Below are 20548 nucleotides of genomic sequence, written 5' to 3'. Positions count from 1 at the left end.
AATATTAAAATAAATAGTCGCATCTCGGAGAGTTTGTATGAACAGTTCATCAGTCATTCAGCAATCTCACTGTCTGGGGGAAAAAGCTATTTCTCAGCCTGGTGGTTCTGGGTCTGATTCTCCTGCATCCAGTGGTGTATCGAGGGAAAACGGTACCTATGGCAAACATTGAAATCATGGCCCCCCTCTCTCCCCCCCCTTTAAAACGTACATACTTCAACACTTCACCCCGCAACCATCCCTCGCCACTGCCTCACCATCCTCTTTGCCTTCCCAACCAGTCCTCGCCACCAATCCCACCATAATAATAATTTTATTGTCATATACTGTTCACTGCATGGAAACTCATACTTAAAGCAGCCGATCAAGTCCTGTCACTGGGCAGCCGGTGGAGCTGACATAGGGTGGCCAGCAGGGGTGTCGGTGTGTATCTGTACTTTAAATCATCTCAAGATTAATTACAATACCTAATATATGAATGTTATGTAAATAGTTGTTATACTCGATTGTTTATGTAATAATGACAAGAAAAAATAGTCTAGGTGTTCGGTACATGAATCGCAGTAACTAATAAACAATGGCTACACTGTAGGATTCAGCTAAGTGCGAATACCAAAGTTCTACTGTTCCACTGATGGATGGCTTGTGGACTGGCCGAGAACTCCAGTGAGACCTTATAAATTATAAGGTTGTTCTTCTTTATCCAGTATGATCACAGAACTAGCATTATTGCTCAGCCCAATGTCCTCTCAGTTCCCAAGCGACCCCATATTATAAGATCACTCGAGCTTCGCTGTTGTAGTGCCTGAGTTTTATTCTCTTAAACTGGTCATAAAAGAGATGAAACTAAGGTTTTGAAATCTTCTTAGAAAGATGATGTTTTACTGCCTTTTCCCTTTGATATTGTGCAAGTTAACTTCCTACAGCTCTGCAATTTGTCACATCTTTGAATAATGAGAGAGAAATTTTGCATATGTATAGGCAAATATTAAAACACTATCTCACCAAACCCCCCCCAATATTTACAGAGGTGGTTTGTCACGTCTCTCAGTAGTTTTCCGCCTTGTGACCGTGCACTGAAATCCCCGCTGGCTGCCTGTCGTGGGTTCCCTCTGAAAAATCAAATCTCTGATGGTGGCACCCCTCCTCCTTCAAGTGGCTCCCAGGGCACATGCCCTGGCTGCCATACCCTAAATACGTCTGTGCCTGTACCTCTTTCCTGACACGAGTAGCTGGAAGAAGCAGCATGCAGGGGGGTGTTGAGGTCTTCACTGATTTTTGCAAGTCCTCTTTAGATGACGATCCCAGTAAATCACATCAATGGAGGGGGGAGGGAGATCCTAAGGATTCTCTCTGCCACTGTTATGGTCCTGTGGATTGACCTGCAACCTTTTGTTGTGCAGCCATCCTGGATGCTCTCGATAGAAAGGTTGCAATGCTAATTGACATTATTTCACACCCCACTATTTGTTGTATATTTTCTTGTCTTGATTTGATTTCCCAAAGTGCCTTTTCCTTCCTCAGGATGTTGCATGACCAGTTGACTTTCTCCAGCACATTTTTGTGTGCTGCGTCCTCAATCCCTGTGGCTTTGGGAGTGGAGAAAGATGACCATTCCCTTTGGCGCTGATTTGAATTCCTGCCCCGGGGCGGCAAGTTTGGCATAGTGGTTAGGTAATGCTTATACAGCGCCAGTGATAGGGTCCTGGGTTCAAGTCCGGCACTGTCTGTAAGGAGTTTGTATGTTTTTCGTGTGTCTGCGTGAGTTTTCTCCAGGATCTTCACTTTCCTCCCACTGTTCAAAACATAACGGGGTGTAGGTTAATTGGGTGGCACAGAATCGTGGTCTGGCCAAAATGGCCTGTTAATCTGCTGGCATGTATTTCTAAATTTAAGTTTATATATTTGTTTGCTTCCACTCTGTGAGACTCCTTTGTAATGTGATGTCAACAGAATCAAAGCTGACAATCCTCTTTGAAGCCTGGATTGTTGATGACTTCTCATTGAGTGGAGCAAACATCCAGAAATGTGTTTCCATTTGTCTGCTAACTGGACACAATGGGACCTGAAAAGGCTTTCCTTTTACAGAAGTTTTGCTTTTTGGTGTGAGGAGATTTTGTTTTATTTCCCCTTGTGAATGGATTCCCTCGAATGAATTCTGATTCCCTCATATGGGTAGTTGTGGCAATTCTACGGCTACAGCTCCACCTTCTCTTAACTCCACCCCTCTCCTGCAATTCTATGCACATGTCATTGCAAATACATCAGGTTGTGGTGGATCCAAGCAAGGGGGTTGTCAAACAATTTGATTTGTTTGTGTGTGCGTGCGTGTAACTAGCCACGTCTGAAGCACCTGCAAATGTTCATGAGTCAGCCAGACAACCATTTTTTCAGTAAATTTATTTTGTGTTGGGATAGAAAGTTGCATAATAAGATAAATGCAGTGAATCACAGCAATTGCTGGTAAATCTTTGAATCACAGAAGTGTGAGCTCTTTACCTGTTTTTTCCCTATTCATTCATAACATTCAAACGTAGGGTACTGGACTTCTAACTCCAATATTCTGTCCAAAGCCAATCTGTGTACATCACCCCTTTATCAAGAATCTATCCACGTCAAAATATTCAAAAACTCCACCTTCCACTGACCTTTGAGGAAAAGAGTTCCAAGGACTTCTAACCCTCTGAGGGAGGAAATATTTCATAGTTTATGGTTGCAGATGCAGTGATATAGTTGAGCCTTAGTTCTGCGTCCTATCCTGGCATGACAGAAAAAGTTACCGCTCCCTGACACCAATTTGGATTTAAAAATTCACAGAAATCATAGAACATGATTTTGGCCCATGATGTTGTTCTGACCAAAATAATCCGACTCAACAATCTCAACCTTCCCTACCTCACACCCATAGCCCTCTTCTTACATTTGGGTGCCTAAGAGTTTTTAAATGTCCTTGTTGTACAAGCCTCCACCAACACCCCCAGCAAGGCCTTCCAGGCAGCTATTGCTCTGTGTTTTTAAAAAAAAAATGTCTTGGCATTGATGAGGGTTCGGAGAAGATGAGCATTTGACGGCTCTTGGAGTTCAGAACGAGGGGGGACCTCATAGAAGCATTTCAAATGTTGAAAGGCCTGGACAGAGTAGATGTGGCAAAGTTGTTTCCCATGGTAGAGGAGTCTAGGACAAGAGGGATTGAAGGGCACCCATTTATTCAGCCAGAGAGCGGTGAACCTCTGGAATTTGCCTCCATGGGTGGCTGTGGAGGCCAAGACGTTGGGTCTATTTAGAACAGAGAGTGATAGTTATCTAATAATCAGAGCATGAGAGGTTATGGGGAGAAGGCAGAGGGGTGGGAGAATGGATCAGCTCATGATGGAATATCAGTGCAGACTCTGGGTCCAATAACCTATGCCTGCCCTTATTATCTTATGGTCTTGTGTATTCAGGTGGGAGCACCAGGCTCATCTATGACTGATACTGGGGTGACTCAGGGTAAAGGTTTGGTCACCTGATCTGTATATGAGGGTAAAGGTTTGGTCACCTGATCTGTATATGTTGTAGTGTCAGCCTTGAGCTGTAACTCTAGTTCCAAATCCTCTTTCTCCTGTATCCTTGTCCAGCCATGCCTTTTATTACTTTTCATTTTTTTGGAATATTTTATTTTTGTTTGTTTCCCCATAAATATACATATCAAAATTTTTATAATTTTCAAAATATACAAATATAAGTTTATAACTTTTTTCTTAAAAATCAAAACAAATACAACAGCCCCTTCACCCCCCACCCCTTTCCCAGTATAAATCCGTACACAGGGCTTCTTCTTCTTCTTTAAAACACAAAAGTCTACATTGCGAGGTCATTTATATTTTTACAGTAATATCACCTTTTTATATTTGGGCCCCTATATAATCCAAATCTGGTTGCCATATTTTTATAAATACATCATATTTGTTCTTTAGATTGTATGTGATTTCCTCCATAGGAATGCAACTGTTTATCTCTGTCTTCCCTTGGGCTGGCTGACTGTAGAAGGGAGTTGGATTTCCAAGTAATCACAATACATTTCTTAGCCAGTTAGTTTATTACTTATTGCAATTAAACTGCCCAAAAGATGAAGCTCTGGGTGTTCGGTGAAGGCCACCCCTGTTATCCTTGTTAGTATTTCAGTAATATCCTGCCAGAAAGGTCTCACCTCCACACTCAACCAGGTGGCATGTACGAACGTTCCTGTTTCTGATCCACATCTAAAACACATCTCTGATATTTCTGATTTTGATTTATGTAATTTCTGTGGTGAGATATAATTGGTGAAGAAAATTCTATTGCACTAATCCACATCTTGCATTTATAATTGACGTCATGTTATCCAAACACCAATCAGACCAGCATCTTTCCATTATTGCAACTCCTAAATCTGACTCCCACCTCCCTCTCAATCTCTGTAAACCTGATTTTGCACTTTCATTTTAGAGAACAAAGTACATTTTAGTTATAGATTTAGGTGTGTCCTCCAGCCAAATTGTTCGTCCCATCTCACTAATTTCAGGAGGAGCCAAGTTTGGTCGCCATCTTTCTCTTAAGAACAATCTTCACTGGAGAAAGCAGAAGGTGGCCCCATTAGCTACTCCCTACTTATTTCTTAATTGTTCAAAAGACACCAGAGATCCCTCCATATAACAGTTATCAACATATCTTATTCCTTCATCATACCAGGAATTCTATATTTTGTTACCCAGGTTTATAGGCTGTTGTGGGTGTCGAGGTTTGTGGGCGACAGGACACTTATCTTAGTGCCAGTATCAACCAGAAAGCACCTGCCCGACAAGGAGTCCCAAATGTAGAGAAGCCTATCACGTACGTGGACTATCTGCCGCAGCATTCAATGACAGTTGACCAGGGCAGGGTGGGCAGCTTGGCCACGACTCTCCGGGAGTCGCTGAAGTCCTCACCTGTGAGCAAGAGTCCTCAGCCAGCTGCTCCAGAAAGATCTGCTCGAAAAGCAGGGAAGGCTTGTGGCCCTCAGTCAAAGCGAGCATCTCGCTTTTTAGGGCAGATGGGCCCTGTCCCCCAATCCATCCATGTGCAGCCGGGAGAGCCCGAAAGTGCAGGTTAACAGCTCTTTGAGGGATGCAAATTTGCCTTGCTCCAGAGGCTGTCATAGGAAGTCTACGACCCTTGCTGTTGAGTCTTGATCGAGTGCGCTCACAACTTAGAAGTAGCAGGTATCGTTGGTGACGCTATGTTGAGGCTGGAACTGAGCCTCAGCCTGGTCGAACCACATGTGGCTGCGGCACCCAAAACGTTGGGAGCCTGAATGAGACCATGTGAATGGTTTCTGGCTCCACTTGATCCATCATCTTCGGGTCCAACTGCTGTTGGACCTGTCAGAATCACCAATGGAGCATTCACTCTATGCTGGCGTGGAGAAGAACAATATGCACAACAAATCCTTGAAGTTGAGACTGGTTTATTGTACAGGTCGTAGCATTCATATGGGCCCTAGGTGCTGACATCAGGATTCTGTGTCATTGGAGCACCGACCTGGGATTGGCCGGCGTTCCCGCCACAGTTCATTGTCTTCCTGCCATGCAGGAAGTCACCTGGGATGACAGCTAATGTCACCCCTGGGTCTGCGCGATTGCAGTGTTCGGTGGCCATTTTGTGGACCGGTCTGCGTCTCTGTGTGCAGCCCGCTACAGTCTGTCATTATTCCTATATTTAATTCCATCTTTTTTCCATTTAAATCTACTATCTTTTTGATATGTTTCATAATCAAAATTCCGCAATGATATTATCTCACTTTTATCCATATTTTTATTTTATATCCTGATATTCTTCCATATTTTTCTAATATTGTTTGTAATCTTATCAGGGATCCATCCGGATCAGACGTATATAACAGCACATCCTCAGCAAATAGGCTAATTTTATGTTCTTCCCATCCAACTTTGAAGCTCTTAATATCTGGATCCCTTCTTATTGTCTCCCCCAGGGGTTCAATAGCTAGGATGTATAGCGCTGGAGATGGGGGACACCCCTGTCTACTTGATCTACTCCAGGGAAAAATAGATGACATTTGGTAATTTGTTATAATTTTAGCTTGTGGTTTATCATAGAGAGATTTTATCCAATTACTAAATTTTCTACCTATACCAAATTTTTCCAATGTTTTATGTAAGGAAGACCATTCTAGTTGGTTGAAGGCCATTTCTGCATCTAGAGAAATAGTTATGTTTGGATTCGACCTTGATTTTTCCGTACGTATTATATTGAATAATCTACCTGGACTATTTGAAGAGCGCCTTCCTTTAACAAACCCACCCGATCTGCAGGTATTAATTTTGGTAAATACTCACCTAGTCTGTTGGCTGGTGCCTTTGCTATAATTTTATAGTCTGCATTCAGAAGAGATATTGGTCTGTATGATGAAGTTTTTAATGGATCTCTACTTTGGTAGCACTGAAATTATAGCAGATGACAAAGTTTCCGGGAGGGTTTGGGTCTCCACCGCCTGGTCCAGCACATCCATTAACAGAGGTATCAACAAATCTTTAAATTGTCTATAGAACTCAGGAGGAAACCCATCTTCCCCTGGGGACTTATTAGCTTGTAAAGTACCCAGAGCTTTCTCTATTTTTTTTCCTTGGAAAAGGAGTATCTAAATCATTTTTTTCTCTCCTAGTTTGGGTATGTTCGACATTTGTTAAAAATTCTTCCATCTCATTGTCATCTCCTACTAATTCTGATTTGTATCATATGGTTTTATATAGTTTTGTCTCAACATTATTTATTTCTTTTTGATTATATGTTATCATATCAGCTTCTGTTGCATTCATCATTCTGGATAATGCCGCTGCTTTAACCTACCAAGATAACACATTATGTGCTCATTCTCCTCGCTCATAATATTTTTAATTAGCTTTCAGTATAATATTTTTCAGTATAATATTTGTAGTGTATTATATTGTAACTTTGTTCTCTAATATTCTCTATTTTTCTTGTGTTCCTGATATCTGATATTCCTTTCCAATTTTGTTTTATCCCTCTCTCAACCTTCTAATTCTCTCGCATATTTTCTCTTGAGATTTTTAGTGTAAGAAATAATTTGTCCCTTCAAGTAAGCTTTAAGTGTATCCTATATTAGAAAACTGTTGTCAGTAGAAGGAAGATTCTTTTCACAAAATATTTCTATCGGTCTCTTAATAAATTCACAAAAATCCTTCTTCATTAATGTAGAATTAAGGCTCCATCTGTACATACTTTCCTGCTTTTCCATTATCGTAATAGTTAATGTTAATGGCGAGTGGTCTGATAAAAGTCTTGCCAAATACTCCCTTTTACCACTGTAACCGGGCAAACATTAAAAATAAGTCAATCCTTATAATGTGAATCATGTACCCTTGAGTAGAATGAATAGTCTCTTTCTAAGGGATTGAGCTGCCTCCATATATCAATTAAATTAAAATCTTTCATAAATGATGGTGTCATTTTTGTAGCTTTCGCCCTTATTATTCTTGATTTGTCCAATATTGGATCTAAACAAATATTGAAATCTCCAATCAAATATATTTTGCCTTCCCCCTGTGGTTTTAAAAAAAGAACCCTTTTAATATAAAAACAACTTTTTTTTTTACAGGATGATGCTCAGCTGTCCCGACCCCCTCCCCCCAGTTTTACCTGGTTCTGCAGGTCCCTTCGCCATTTTCGCCCTTTCACCGAAATACCTGGTTGAAGAGGTTCTTCCTCAGTCTTTGTTCTCCGTTACCTTGGCTTCTTTGTGCTAGCTTTATCTACTTTTAATGAAGAAAATCTTGATTTGTCAAGTTTTGACACAGTCTATTTAGCACTCTTCACACAGTGCTCAACCAAAACATGTCTGTCTTTTGCATGTGCCACGCCTCCTTTTTATGACTTCTCATTTGTCTGTGGCCAAGCCCTTCAGCCCACTAATCGTCCGTCCATGACTTCCTTCCTAATACTCTTCAATGGCCATCTTTCACTTGCTGAAGTTTAACGTTTTAGAATTGGGATCTCAATCTGCTCACTCTTTTATGTCCTCTCTATTTTGATGTTGATTAAAAGCTGTCTTTTGCCCGAAAACTTAGCGAGTGTCAAATATTCTTAATTTGCTTTGTGTACGTTTTGGGTCAGTGGTGAACTTCTGGAATTTGCTACCACAGGCAGCCTGTGGAGGTCAGATCGTTGGGTGTATTTAAGGCAGAGATTGATAGGTTCTTGGTTAGCCAGGGCATCAAAGGTTATGGGGAGAAGGTCGGGCAGTGAGGCTAAGTGGGGAAATGGATCAGCTCAGGATGGAATGGTGGGGCAGACTCAAGGGGCTGAATGGCCTATTTCTGCTCTTATGATCTTATGGCAAGGTCAGGTTGCAGTCTCCACATGAATTGAAATATAAAGTAAATGACTGTATTGTTTGCACTATTAAGACTACTTATTTTTGCACTGACTGCAGCTAAAGAGGAAGGATCATTTTATTATTTAAAGGGTCAGAGTTATTGATCGTTTTATGATCTTGTCTCGTGGACGTTGTAGTGATTTATACCATTGTAGTTGGTGCTTTTTGCTTATTGTGTGGCTGTGGCAAGCAAGAATTTCGGTACATCTGTACGTGGCATTTGACCAAGTTTCACATAACATATCATGGGAAAGGGGCTAGAAGATGAGAGAGGGAATTAGAGGTGAGGTGTTCTATGAATGTGTGTAGTTCCCAGAACAGGAAGCGCAATTCTCCTCTGCTTCCAGCCTTAATGTGAACTGGTTCAGTTGGCTATTGATCAGGGGTAAAAATAATTGTATCCTTTCTCACTGCTCTTTATGTTAACATCAGAGTGGGATAATTTATGAAGTGCAGATTTGGTATTGAATTGCTAGAACATTGAACACAGGGTTGCCTCTGTCAGCCTCTGCTACATTTTAAGCCGTTAGTTGTCGGGTTTAAATAAAGGCGTGGATAAGTTCTCAATGGTACATTGTTATTCTGAGAAGTTTTAGAGATATTGAATGAGGTGGTTAAAGTCAAAATGTCCCAGGTTATAATGGAAGGGTGGGGACAATAGTAGAGGGGGAGGGGTGATGGTAAAAGTTGATATTGAGAGAGGATATTGAGTCAATGGGATAGATGTTCTCTGTGTAGAATAAACGATGGGAAGGGATTTGTTTCCTTGAGTTGTGCAGAATGTACAAATGCTGAATCTAGACGAGCAGGTTACAAAGATGGTGATTTAAATGGGCAGTTTCACACTCTGATATTGTTTGGAATCAAGGGATTGGATCGTGCCTGATATGTAGCGACTTTCTCTGGGTGTTCGCGATTGTTTCCTGAAATTAAGATTCAAGATTCCTTCATTGAGAGATCTAGATGGAGTCACATCCGATGGATGGCCTGAGCTGTGTTCATAACTCTGCTGTTCTAAACAATCGGCTGGGGGAACTTGGTGGGGTGGGGGGAGGGGGGTGAGCTGATGCTGCCCGACCTGCTGAGTTCCTCCATCAAATTGTGTTGGATTCAGATCCCAGCATCTGCTGTCTCCTTTGTATCTCTGCAGTTTTGGGCAGAACACTTCCTGTACCAAGCACCAGAGAGGATATTTTCTATGGTGCATCTATAAAGATTGGAAAGAGACGGAGACGACATGCTAAATTTTCTCATGTTTCTGGGAAGGATGATGCCCTTGGTCATCACATTAATTCACAATGGGGCTGAATATGCAACCTTGTGAGGGACTGGTGTAAAGGATCAACATGGAGGAGGATTTGTGGCCAATGCTGTACTTGCACTCTGCGGGTCAGAATGTCGAAGTTCCAGTTAAATTTTTAAAGTTTAAGTTTATTAATTTTTTAAAAAATTGAGATATGCAAGACAGTAACAGGCCATTTTGGGCCATAAGCCCATGCTGCCCAATTGACCTACATCTCCCGGAACGTTTGAACAGTGCGAGGAAACCAGAATCCCATGCAGAAACAGGGAGAATGTACAAGTTCTTTACAGACAGTGCAGGATTCGAACACAAGTCCTGATAGCCAGTGCTGTAACGGTATTGTGCTAACCGTGCCAGAGTTGCAGAGGGGTTGCTTGGAGTTTGGAGATGAGTTTTGAACTGATCTTGAGGGCACGACAATAAATTGTCTGGCATGGGTGTCCCTGGGCAGCAAACAATCAGCATGAGGAACTCAGCAGGTTGAGCAGACATCCGTGGGATAAAAAAATATGTAAGTACTTTGAGCTGGAACCCTTCAAATCCGATTCCAGCATCTGCAGTCTCCTTCGTGTCCCTGGTGCCCTTGTTATCCAGGGACAAGGGCAGGGTGAAAGCTCGTGGAGGATGGAACCTGTACTGCAGAGATATGATAGTGGGTCATGAGGACAGCACAGTTATCATAGCGGTTCGCGCAACGCTATTACAGCCACCAGTGACTGGGGTTCGAATCTGGTGCTGTCTGAAAGGAGTTTGTACGTTCTCCCTGGTTTCCTCTGGATGCTTAGTGACCTCCCACTCTCCAAAATATACAAGCTTGTAGGATAATTAGGTGTAATTAGAGGGCATGGGGCTCATGTGCCGGAAGGGCCTACTACCATACAGTAGGACTAAATTAAAATGAAGAATACTGAGAGAATTGTATTAATCCTTGGGTGAAGTGCTTATAAATGTACTAAAATGGTTTCAAGGCTTCAAGAGTTAAATTACACGAGATTGCAGAGACCATTGGTGATTTGATTGGAATTTTAAAGATTTCCAATGGTTGGGGGGGTATTAGAGCTTGGGGCATCATAATCAGTTAAAGGGTGGTAGAAATTTCCAATGCTGTGTCAAAGAGCAGTATTAATAGAACAGAGCCTTTTCATGAGGAAAATGGGACATGGGTAGATGGCTTTTGGTGTCACCTTTACGATGAGGGATTGAAGTTTTTTTTGTTCTATTTTCCCATTTACATTTGCTATCCTTGATCTGTACCACTGTTCCCTGTTGTTTTCGACTCTGCCAACTTGCTGTACCATCTAAGTAGGTTAATTTGGCAAAGCCAGATTAGTATATTGATTTGTACAGATTTAATATGAAAACTGACTGCACTTTGATGATTCACGTTTGTACTTTTCATTTCAGGTCCAGGGAAAGCTCCATCACTGGGAACAGGATTTCACACCAATCTTGGGAAAGAATCGCGAACGCAGTCTTTACAGAATGGTAAATCAAAAGCAGCATTGAAGTTTAAACTGGTAAAAGGCAGCCCACTCGTAAGCTGATGTGTGCCTCTCTGTCTGCTTATTTGTCCTAGAGCAGCCCTGCTCTGATTGGTGTGCCCTCTATTTGCTTCACGAGCCTTGCTGGTGCCCTTTATTTTGTCTGCAGACTCCCAGGCTTGAGTCTCCAACTGAAAGGACTAGTGAATTTAAAGGAGTCACTGACTTTGGTGCAGGGTTGTCAATGCTTGTCCTGCAGGGCACCTCGTTCTGGCCTTTTGCCTGCTCTGGACCTTTATATTCCCCTTTACCCACACCTCAACAAGTTCCATGCATACTATGAAGCCGAACTCTTCTTCCAGCAGCTCCGTCTACTTGCCTACTTCTACACACAGGATTCTCTACACCCCACCACAGACCCCTCCTCTTGCTTTAAACCTTCTTCCTTCTCCTGGACACCTCATTCCAGCCTTCTGGGATGCTTTCTAACAGCTTTTCCACACTTACAATGGAATGGCAAGATCGCTGTGGCAAAAAAAAACCTGTGAAATGGTGTCATTGCTTTTCCAGATGGGAATTTTATTTTTTAGACATCCAACACAGCAACAGGTCCTGTGGCCAAAGGTCGTTGACTTGGAACATGACCTCGGTTCCTCCCTCCACATCCTGCCTGCTGCATTGAGTATTCCAAGCACCGTAGCACTCAAACTTTCAGTATGTTGTATTGTCCCACTTTACTCTTGCTCTTTCCAACTTTGATTACAATTGGCCTTTTACAAATCTGTTGTGAATTATGGATTTAATGTTACCAAGTTTGTTGGCTGGCATTTGAACTTGACGCTTGAATGTGAAAAACCCAAATGTATGTGTTGGGTATGAAAAGAAAGTGTAAATGCTTGGGTTGGGTCAGCCTAGCTACCTGGAAGGCTATGGTTCATTTGTCAGACACTGCTTAGTCAATGTGAAGTGGTTTCTCTTGGCTTTCCGGGCAGCTGAAAGCTGCGGGGGAAAAATGCTATTGGAAAGGCCTGAGGGATGAGAGAGGAGTGACTCGGTAGGTGTGTGGGATGGAGAACTGCTGAATTTGACTAGGGACCAAGGGGCAAAGAAAGGAATGTGTTGCCCATGAGGGCAAAATCTTCAAATTTGGGCATGTACAGGGCATTCCAGTAGTGAGACTTCTCTTATGGGTTAAACATAGACAGGCACATGGGTATAAAAAATAATGAAGGGGTAGATTATTGTGGAGTAGGTTTCCATAGGTTGGTTCAACATTGTGGCTGAAGGGCCTGTACTACGCTGAAATGTTCTATCTTTTTAATGTCCCTATTGTACCAGCCTCTACCACCACCCCCTGGCAGGGGATCTGGATCACAGAAGGTCTGAATTTACTGAATTTGTGGCGATGGTTGAGATGGGTGTGAAGTACATTGCACAATCTGGTGCTTGGGCCAGCATTTGTTGGTCTCTGGTCGCGTTGAGGCCAGGTTTTAATTTTTGACCTGAGCTGATCATTCCTTCAGTCCCTGGAGTTGGAAATAAATGTGGTTTTTGCAGTCAGTGACCAGTTTTTGGATTTTTTATGCTTCTTCAAGAGATAAGCTTGCTTTTCCTTTAGAGGAAGAAATATTAATAACATTCCTTAAACTCTATTGGAGTATTTTTTTGAAATTGACGTGGACAGGAAAATCTGCCTACCCTGAAGTTCTTCTCTCTTCAAGAGATGCATACCCAGCACCAGTTTCCCAGGGCAGGAGTAGCAAACACCAGAGGACATGTGTACAAAGTTTAGGGGAGGAAAGTTCAGGGATTTTTTTTGCAGAGTTGTGGGTGCTTGGAATGTCTTGCCTGGGTTGGTAGTGGAGGCTGAAACAATAGGGACATTTAAGAGGTTCTTAGACGGGCTCTTGGATGAAAGAAAAATAGAGGGTTACGGGGTGGGGTGGGTTTAGTACTTTTTAAAAGGAATATAATGATCGACTCAACATTGAGGGCCAAAGGGCCTGTACTGTGCTGAAGTATTCTGTGCTGTGAAGAGGTTTTCCTTCTCTTCAAGGGATGGCTACCCTGAAGAAGTTTTCCTCCGATCAACTGGAAAATCCTTACCCCATGACCCTCTATATTTCTTCCATTCATGTACCTGTCAGGGGAGCCTCTTAAATGCCTCTACCACCATCATCAGCCTCTACCATCATCCCGACACCCACAACTCTGCGTTTTTTTAAAAAAAAAACAACTTGCCCCAATGTTTCCCCTAAACTTCCCTCCCTTCATTTTGTGCTCATGTCCTCTGGTGTTTGCTGATCCTGCCCTGGGAAACAGGTGTGACCGCCCACCCTTTCTATTGCCCCTCATAATCTTGTAGACCTCGATCAAGTCCCCTCTCATCCTTCTACGCTCCAAAGAGATAAGTCCCAGCTCTGCGAACCTTGCCTCATAAGGCTTATTTTCCAATCCAGGCAACATCCTGGTCAATCTCCTCTGCACCTTCTCCACAGCTTCCCCATCCTTCTTATAATGAGGTGACCAGAACTGAACACAATATTCCAAGTGTGGTCTCCCCAGAGTGGGAGAATGCCTTGCATTAAAAGTGTTCTGGTGAAAGGTGGAACCTAATGCAAGGTTTAATATTTTGCCCTTTGCCAATCCTGATCAAGAACCTCAGCTTCATGATTCAAAAATACCATTTGTAATTCCATTCACTCCCACTGAATTCTTTGATTTAAAAAAAAATGAGAGGAATGTTTGAATTTCAGTTCAAATTCAAGTCATTGTCTGGATGTGGGTGTCATTGAAACAGCTGGCATTTGCTTTTCATCCCGAGATGCCTTGGGAATCTCGCCCTTTCGTGATTTCATTGTCTTACCACAGAATGACTTCAACGAACAGTGAATGATGGTGTGCAATTGACATCCTTTATTTTTGTTTGGATTTCCATTTTAATAAAGCTGCTCAGATTTCCCACAGTGACTTCTGGAAAACCCATATTTCCGCACTTCACCAAAGCAGTCAGTCAGGCTCATCGAGTCCATAATGCCTGTTGGAGCCATCCCATCAATCTTCTACTAGAGGCACAATCCCAACACTCTGACTTGGAAATTATAGAGTTCACAGAGAAAGTGCACACTCCACAGACATAGAACAAAGATCAGATTTGAACAGGTTCCTGGATCTGTGATTCTTCAGTCCCAGAAACATCCTTGTGAATCTTTTCTGCACCCTTTAGCTTAAGCACATCGTTCCAGTTGTACAGCACACAATAGTCCAAGTGCCAGGATCTTGCTCGTGATGGCCCAACTCTTGACTTCAGTGACCCACCTGATTGAAGGCCAGTGTGCTGTACGACTTCTAGAATAGACTAGAATAGACTCTAAAATCCATGTTATTCAGAATTTAAACAACCGGCAAAAGAAATTGTGGAAAATAAATGGGGAAAGAATACAGGAGTTTAAAATTGGCGCACCTCGCTGTTTTCCATTCAGGCAACATCGCTTATCCAGCATCTATAATCCACGTAGGTGCCGGATACCAGGGGTTTTACTGTAGTTGTACCCCTTGCTCTCTCTGTTCAACACAGCCTTCAGAGCCCTGGTACATTGTGCTGCCATTTAACTTCTCATTAAACATCATTTTGCACTTGCCCCATCTAAATCATTAGGATGTCCTAGGATGCCCTTGGTTGGGCACTGGGGATTTATCCACCTTTATGCATCTCAACACCTCCCCTCTTATAATGGTGGTGTTTCACAATATTGGTATTCTCTTCCCGAAGCTCCCTAATTTTCATGACCTCCATGGTAAGAACAGACTACCTGCAATGCAATTCTGCTGCCTGCCTGTAACCTAGCATGAACTAATTTTAATATTTTCCTGCAACATTGGGGGCTATTCAGCCCATTTAAGTTTATGCCAGCTCTTGGAACAATCACATCAATGATATTTTCACATATTTCCCTGTAATTATGTCTTTCCACATATCCTCCAACTGCCCCCCAAATTCTCCTGGAACTCGGTTGGCAGATTAAATTGTGGCAGATCTCCAATCTTATGCAGAACTGCCCCAGGAGTTTGCAGAAATTTGGAATGACATTGGAAACCTTAGTAAATTTCTGAAGATGTGTACTGGAAAATCTCCTGACCGGCTGCATCATAAGCTGGGTTGGGGGCATCAATATCTCTGAGCAGACAGCCCTGCAAAAGGTAGTGGACACAGCCCAGGACACCACAGGCAAAACCCTCCCCACTATTGAGAACATCTACAGGGAACGCTGCCGTCGGAGAGCAGCAGCGATTATCAAAAACCCACACCACTCAGTGCAGTCTTTCCTCTGGGGCAAGGTAGTCAAAATAAAAATCACTTCCCGGGTGTTGGCAGTTATTCTCCCAGATAAACAAGGACTTCCCATCCAGTAAATGATTTTTTTTATCCCCAACTAACATTCGGATTAGTACGTGTTGTCTCTCTGACATGTTCCCTGTGTCTTGTGGACTGGAACAATGACCAGGAAGACCTGCTTTAGGGTGGTGGCTACTCGAATTGAGTTGAGGAGCAGGTAGCAAATCAAGTGAACTCTCTGGGGGATGGAGCTGGAAAATAATCACCAGAAAATTAAGCTCGTCTGACCTAGTTACTGCAAAGCTGCGTTAAATCCATGAATTAAACATCACAGCTCGAAGCTCAGAGCTTTGTTTTACATAATTTTTTTCACACTAATCTTCATTTCTCTGATGAAAGAAGTGATTGCTTGCTCAAGGCATAGTTCCATGAGCATCTACTCCCATGTGACAGTCACCCTCAGCCAGTTGGCTGTCTTCTGTTGGTAACCCATCGCAATACAAAAGCCAGGGTTAACAGTGGTAGTGCCAAATATTGACCTTGCATATGCACATCCAGCTGGGGTAAGAGGGAAAGCAATGCAGATGGAATTTACAACACTAAAATGGGTCATTCATTCAATCTAATATGTTGGTCCACAAGAGCTTTCTTCTGCCTCTATTCATCGAAATGATATTCCTAGCCTCCTCGTATTTTTCCAGCTTCCCCTTGCATGCACTTGTATTCTTTACAACCGTGAGTGAATGTGTTGTCAATAGGTTAAAGGTATCACTGGACAGAACTCCCATTTGATAACCATTCACTCAGCACCACCACAGAGACAGATGGATGTACCGTCGACAGAATGTACTGCAGGAACTCACCAAGTCTTCTGAGACAGCACCTTCCAAACCTATCATCTCTTGTCAAGTTTGTCATCTGATTGTACGAGTGCAACCTGACGAAACAGTGTTCTCTGGATCTCGATGCAAAAACACGCAGACCCACCAGACATAACTCACATAAAGACAAACGATACATATATACAGGACAAAGTATTTCATTCATATAAAAACATATTGTTTAATGAATATGAGTCTTGGATGGTTCCTTTAGTCGTTCACCATTCTCACCGCCTGTGTCTGCTGGAGGAACTCAGTGGGCCGAGCAGCATCAGTGCATCTGAGCAGAACCCTTTGTCAATCACTGAAGGGTTTCTGGCTGAAAGGTGGCAAATCTCTTTCGTCCACTGATGCTTGTCAACCCACTGAATTCCTCCAGCAGGTTGTGCTTTACTGAACACTGTGGCACCAGTCTGATTGTTAGTTTGCAAACCAGACGTGCAGTGGTGGGGATTGGAGCTGTTCCTGTCCTTGAGTACGACAGCTCATGTGGATAAGTACAAGCTGCCAGTAATGACATGGCACTTCGCATTCCCTCTTCACAAATGGTCCCTCCATTAAATGATCAGACCCAGAATCAAACCTGCATTTCCTCTGGTAGTTCCATGACCCTGTTTTTAACTACTCTCTTAGCATTTCTTATTTTATCTCTCCAACCTCTCGCACTTTGCCCCTGTTTTGTCATTTGAAATTGCAGCACAGATCTGCATGCATTAATGGTCATTCCTTGTGTACGGGTGAGTTGTGCTCTGAGATGATGTCAGTCATATGTCAGCTCCTTATTTGGGGTGGCTATAAGTGGTAGCTATTGAGCAGAAGCTGCAACACAATTGTTAATGGCTGCTTGTATGTCCATAAAGTCAAAAGATACTTCACAGTAAATTGGGAGCCAATGATGCCATCACCAAGACCGCCTCTTTCTGCAATTTAGCCGGCACAGTTGGCATAATGGTTTATACATCACTGTTACAAGAGAAGGTGGAGGTTTCAGGGTAGTTCTGTGATTGGAGGAAAGGAAGGGGTTGAGGACCTGGAAGGGAGACAGAAGGCTGGGGAAAGGGAGACCAGGGTGAGGGGGTGAACAGAAATTGGAGATTAATGTTAATGCAGTCAGTTTGGAGACTGCCTAGATAGAAACTGGATGCTCACTGGGAGATCATGTTGTCGAGCACCTTCACTCTGTCTGCTGCAACAGCAAGATCCCCCATGTGGCCAACCATTTCAGTTCCACACCCTATTCCCATAGCGAACTGCCTGTCCATGGCCAAATCAAGGCCACCTGCTAATTGGAGGAACAACACCTTGAATTCCATCTTGTCAGACTGCATTAAAATCTCTCCAATTCCCATTAACCCCCTCCTTCAAGTCTCTTTCCCTAGTCATCTGTCTCTGTCCCTCCAACTTCCCACATCCATTCCTTCTCCTTTTTGCCCTCTCCCCATCATTCCCTCATTCCCACTTGTCTCCACCTATTACTGCTGACCTGTCTGTGCTCCTTCCCCCCTCCCTCCTCTCCTCCTCCTCCCCTCCCTCCCTCCCTCCTCCCCTCCCCTCTCCTCCCTCCCTCCTCCCCTCCCTCCCTCCCTCCCTCCCCTCCCTCCTCCCCTCCCTCCCTCTTCCCTTCCTTCCCCCTCCTCCCCTCCCTCCTCTCCTCTCCTTCCCCTCCCCTCCTCCCCTCCCCTCCCTCCCTCCTCCCCTCCCCTCCCTCCTCCCCTCCCCTCCCTCCTCTCCTTCCCCTCCCTCCTCTCCTTCCCCCTCCTCCCCTCCCTCCTCTCCTCTCCTTCCCCTCCCCCTCCCCTCCTCCCCTCCCCTCCCTCCCTCCTCCCCTCCCCTCCCTCCCTCCTCCCCTCCCTCCTCTCCTTCCCTCCCTCCTCTCCTTCCCCTCCCTCCTCTCCTTCCCCTCCCTCCTCTCCTTCCCCTTCCCCTCCCTCCTCTCCTTCCCCTTCCCCTCCCTCCTCTCCTTCCCCTCCCTCCTTCCCCTCCCTCCTCTCCTTCCCTCCCTCCTCTCCTTCCCCTCCCTCCTCTCCTTCCCCTCCCTCCTCTCCTTCCCCTTCCCCTCCCTCCTCTCCTTCCCCTTCCCCTCCCTCCTCTCCTTCCCCTCCCTCCTTCCCCTCCCTCCTCTCCTTCCCCTCCCTCCTTCCCCTCCCTCCTTCCCCTCCCTCCTTCCCCTCCCTCCTTCCCCTCCCTCCTTCCCCTCCACCTTACTTCCCCTCCACCTTACTTCCCCTCCACCCCCTCCTTCCCCTCCACCCCCTCCTTCCCCTCCACCCCCTCCACCCTCCTTCCCCTCCACCCTCCTTCCCCTCCACCCTCCTTCCCCTCCACCCTCCTTCCCCTCCACCCTCCTTCCCCTCCACCCCCTCTTTCCCCTCCACCCCCTCCTTCCCCTCCACCCCCTCCTTCCCCTCCACCCCCTCCTTCCCCTCCACCCCCTCCTTCCCCTCCACCCCCTCCTTCCCCTCCACCCCCTCCTTCCCCTCCACCCCCTCCTTCCCCTCCACCCCCTCCTTCCCCTCCACCCCCTCCTTCCCCTCCACCCCCTCCTTCCCCTCCACCCCCTCCTTCCCCTCCACCCCCTCCTTCCCCTCCACCCCCTCCTTCCCCTCCACCCCCTCCTTCCCCTCCACCCCCTCCTTCCCCTCCACCCCCTCCTTCCCCTCCACCCCCTCCTTCCCCTCCACCCCCTCCTTCCCCTCCACCCCCTCCTTCCCCTCCACCCCCTCCTTCCCCTCCCTCCCTCCTCCCCTTCCCCTCCCTCTCTCCCTCCTCCCCTTCCCCTCCCTCCCTCATCCCTTTCTTCCCCTTCCTCCAACTTTTTATTCCAATGTCTGCCTGTTTTAACATTTTTTTAAAAGGGCTTAGGCCTGAAATGTTGATGACCCTTTACTTCCCGTGGATGCTATGTGACCTGCTGAGTTTCTCCAGCACCTTTGTGTAGTGCTTTTGACCCCAGCATCTGCAGATTTTCTTGTTTGATAGAGATTATTCTCTATTCATCTGAAAGTTCTGATCCCTATTTCGTTAGATTTCTGTATGACGTACTCTAAGTAGTAAAACCTCGACGTTGCAACATTCTCCCAGCGTCATCCCAGGGTTTTGTGCAGTCCTTGACTTTGCAGGCCTCAACAGGGGAAGAAGTGTTCTGTCCACTTGCTCTCCTCCCACTGGTTCAGTGCGGGACCAGAGTTCGGCCTCGAGTATTACAGGAGGTAGAGTGCAAATCTGCAAACCATGCTGACGGACATGATGGGCTTCCCATTGCGACAAATGTTATCCTCCATCAATTGCATCCTTGCCTGAGGAAAGTGGTCACAAGGGGGAAGATGAACTGCATTCCTCCCACTCCCATCTGGACTTCCTCCAGCTGTTGTTGCCAGTGGCACATGAAAGAATTCCTGTATCCCCTATCTTTTGAGGGCGTGAGTCATTCCAAGCTCTGCGTCAGCTGAAGCCAGGATGAGCAATAAGTTGTGCTGGAAAAAATCTTCAGGCACCAGAGGTCAGGGTGGTGGGCACAACTGCTACACAGAATTGGGGTGTTCTCATTGGCTTCAGTCGCTCTTTTTCTCTACTGCCAGCAGATGTCAGGAGGGAAGTTTATTTGTTGTGGAGAGAAAATATTGACCACATATTGGTCTCCCCTGCAGTACTCATCTCTGATGCCACCACCTCCCTCCCCGGCCCCAGGACATCAAGCCTGTCAGTACATTCCTGGGGCACTCTCAAGCATAGTCTCTGTCTTATCTTCATGCCCCACAGTCTGGATTCTTTGTTGTGTGTTGATATGTCTGGTATCCGTAATACAGTAATATCTTTTGTTTTACTTTCAGTTCTCCTGTACTCCACTCCCTCACCACTCCTCTTCACTGATTCATCCTGTTCCAGACTCTCAAACCCACAAGATTGTCCCTTTTTTAATTATACATTCATGCAGAGCTTGGCCTGGAGCCAGGCTGCACTGTTCGGCTGTTAAATTGAAAATGTTATGATAGAGGGCTCTCTGTTGCAACACTAATCTTGCTATGATAGCTTTCACTTGAGTTGGTTAGGGCCGTGGCTCACTCTGTTCAAGTCTGGAAGTTGTGATTTTCATTTCTGATATCATTCTCTGATACATTCTTTATTGGAACATCTAAA

At 44.7% G+C, this 20548-nt stretch overlaps 1 protein-coding gene across 4 annotated transcripts in view; it reads left to right on the top strand.

The window, feature by feature from the left end:
- The window catches only part of brf1b (BRF1 general transcription factor IIIB subunit b), a 430911-nt gene that overhangs the window by 32722 nt on the left and 377641 nt on the right, over positions 1-20548 (top strand). For all 4 annotated transcript variants that reach the window (XM_069915762.1, XM_069915761.1, XM_069915763.1 and 1 more), the window contains exon 2: positions 11118-11198. In XM_069915762.1, the coding sequence (XP_069771863.1) occupies positions 11118-11198 (81 nt within the window). The remainder of the gene's footprint in view (positions 1-11117; positions 11199-20548) is intronic.

Source organism: Narcine bancroftii, chromosome 2, assembly GCF_036971445.1.
Source record: "Narcine bancroftii isolate sNarBan1 chromosome 2, sNarBan1.hap1, whole genome shotgun sequence".
NCBI lineage: Eukaryota > Metazoa > Chordata > Chondrichthyes > Torpediniformes > Narcinidae > Narcine > Narcine bancroftii.
Note: the sequence above shows the minus strand (reverse complement) of the source record. Positions and strands in the feature narration are given on the sequence as shown.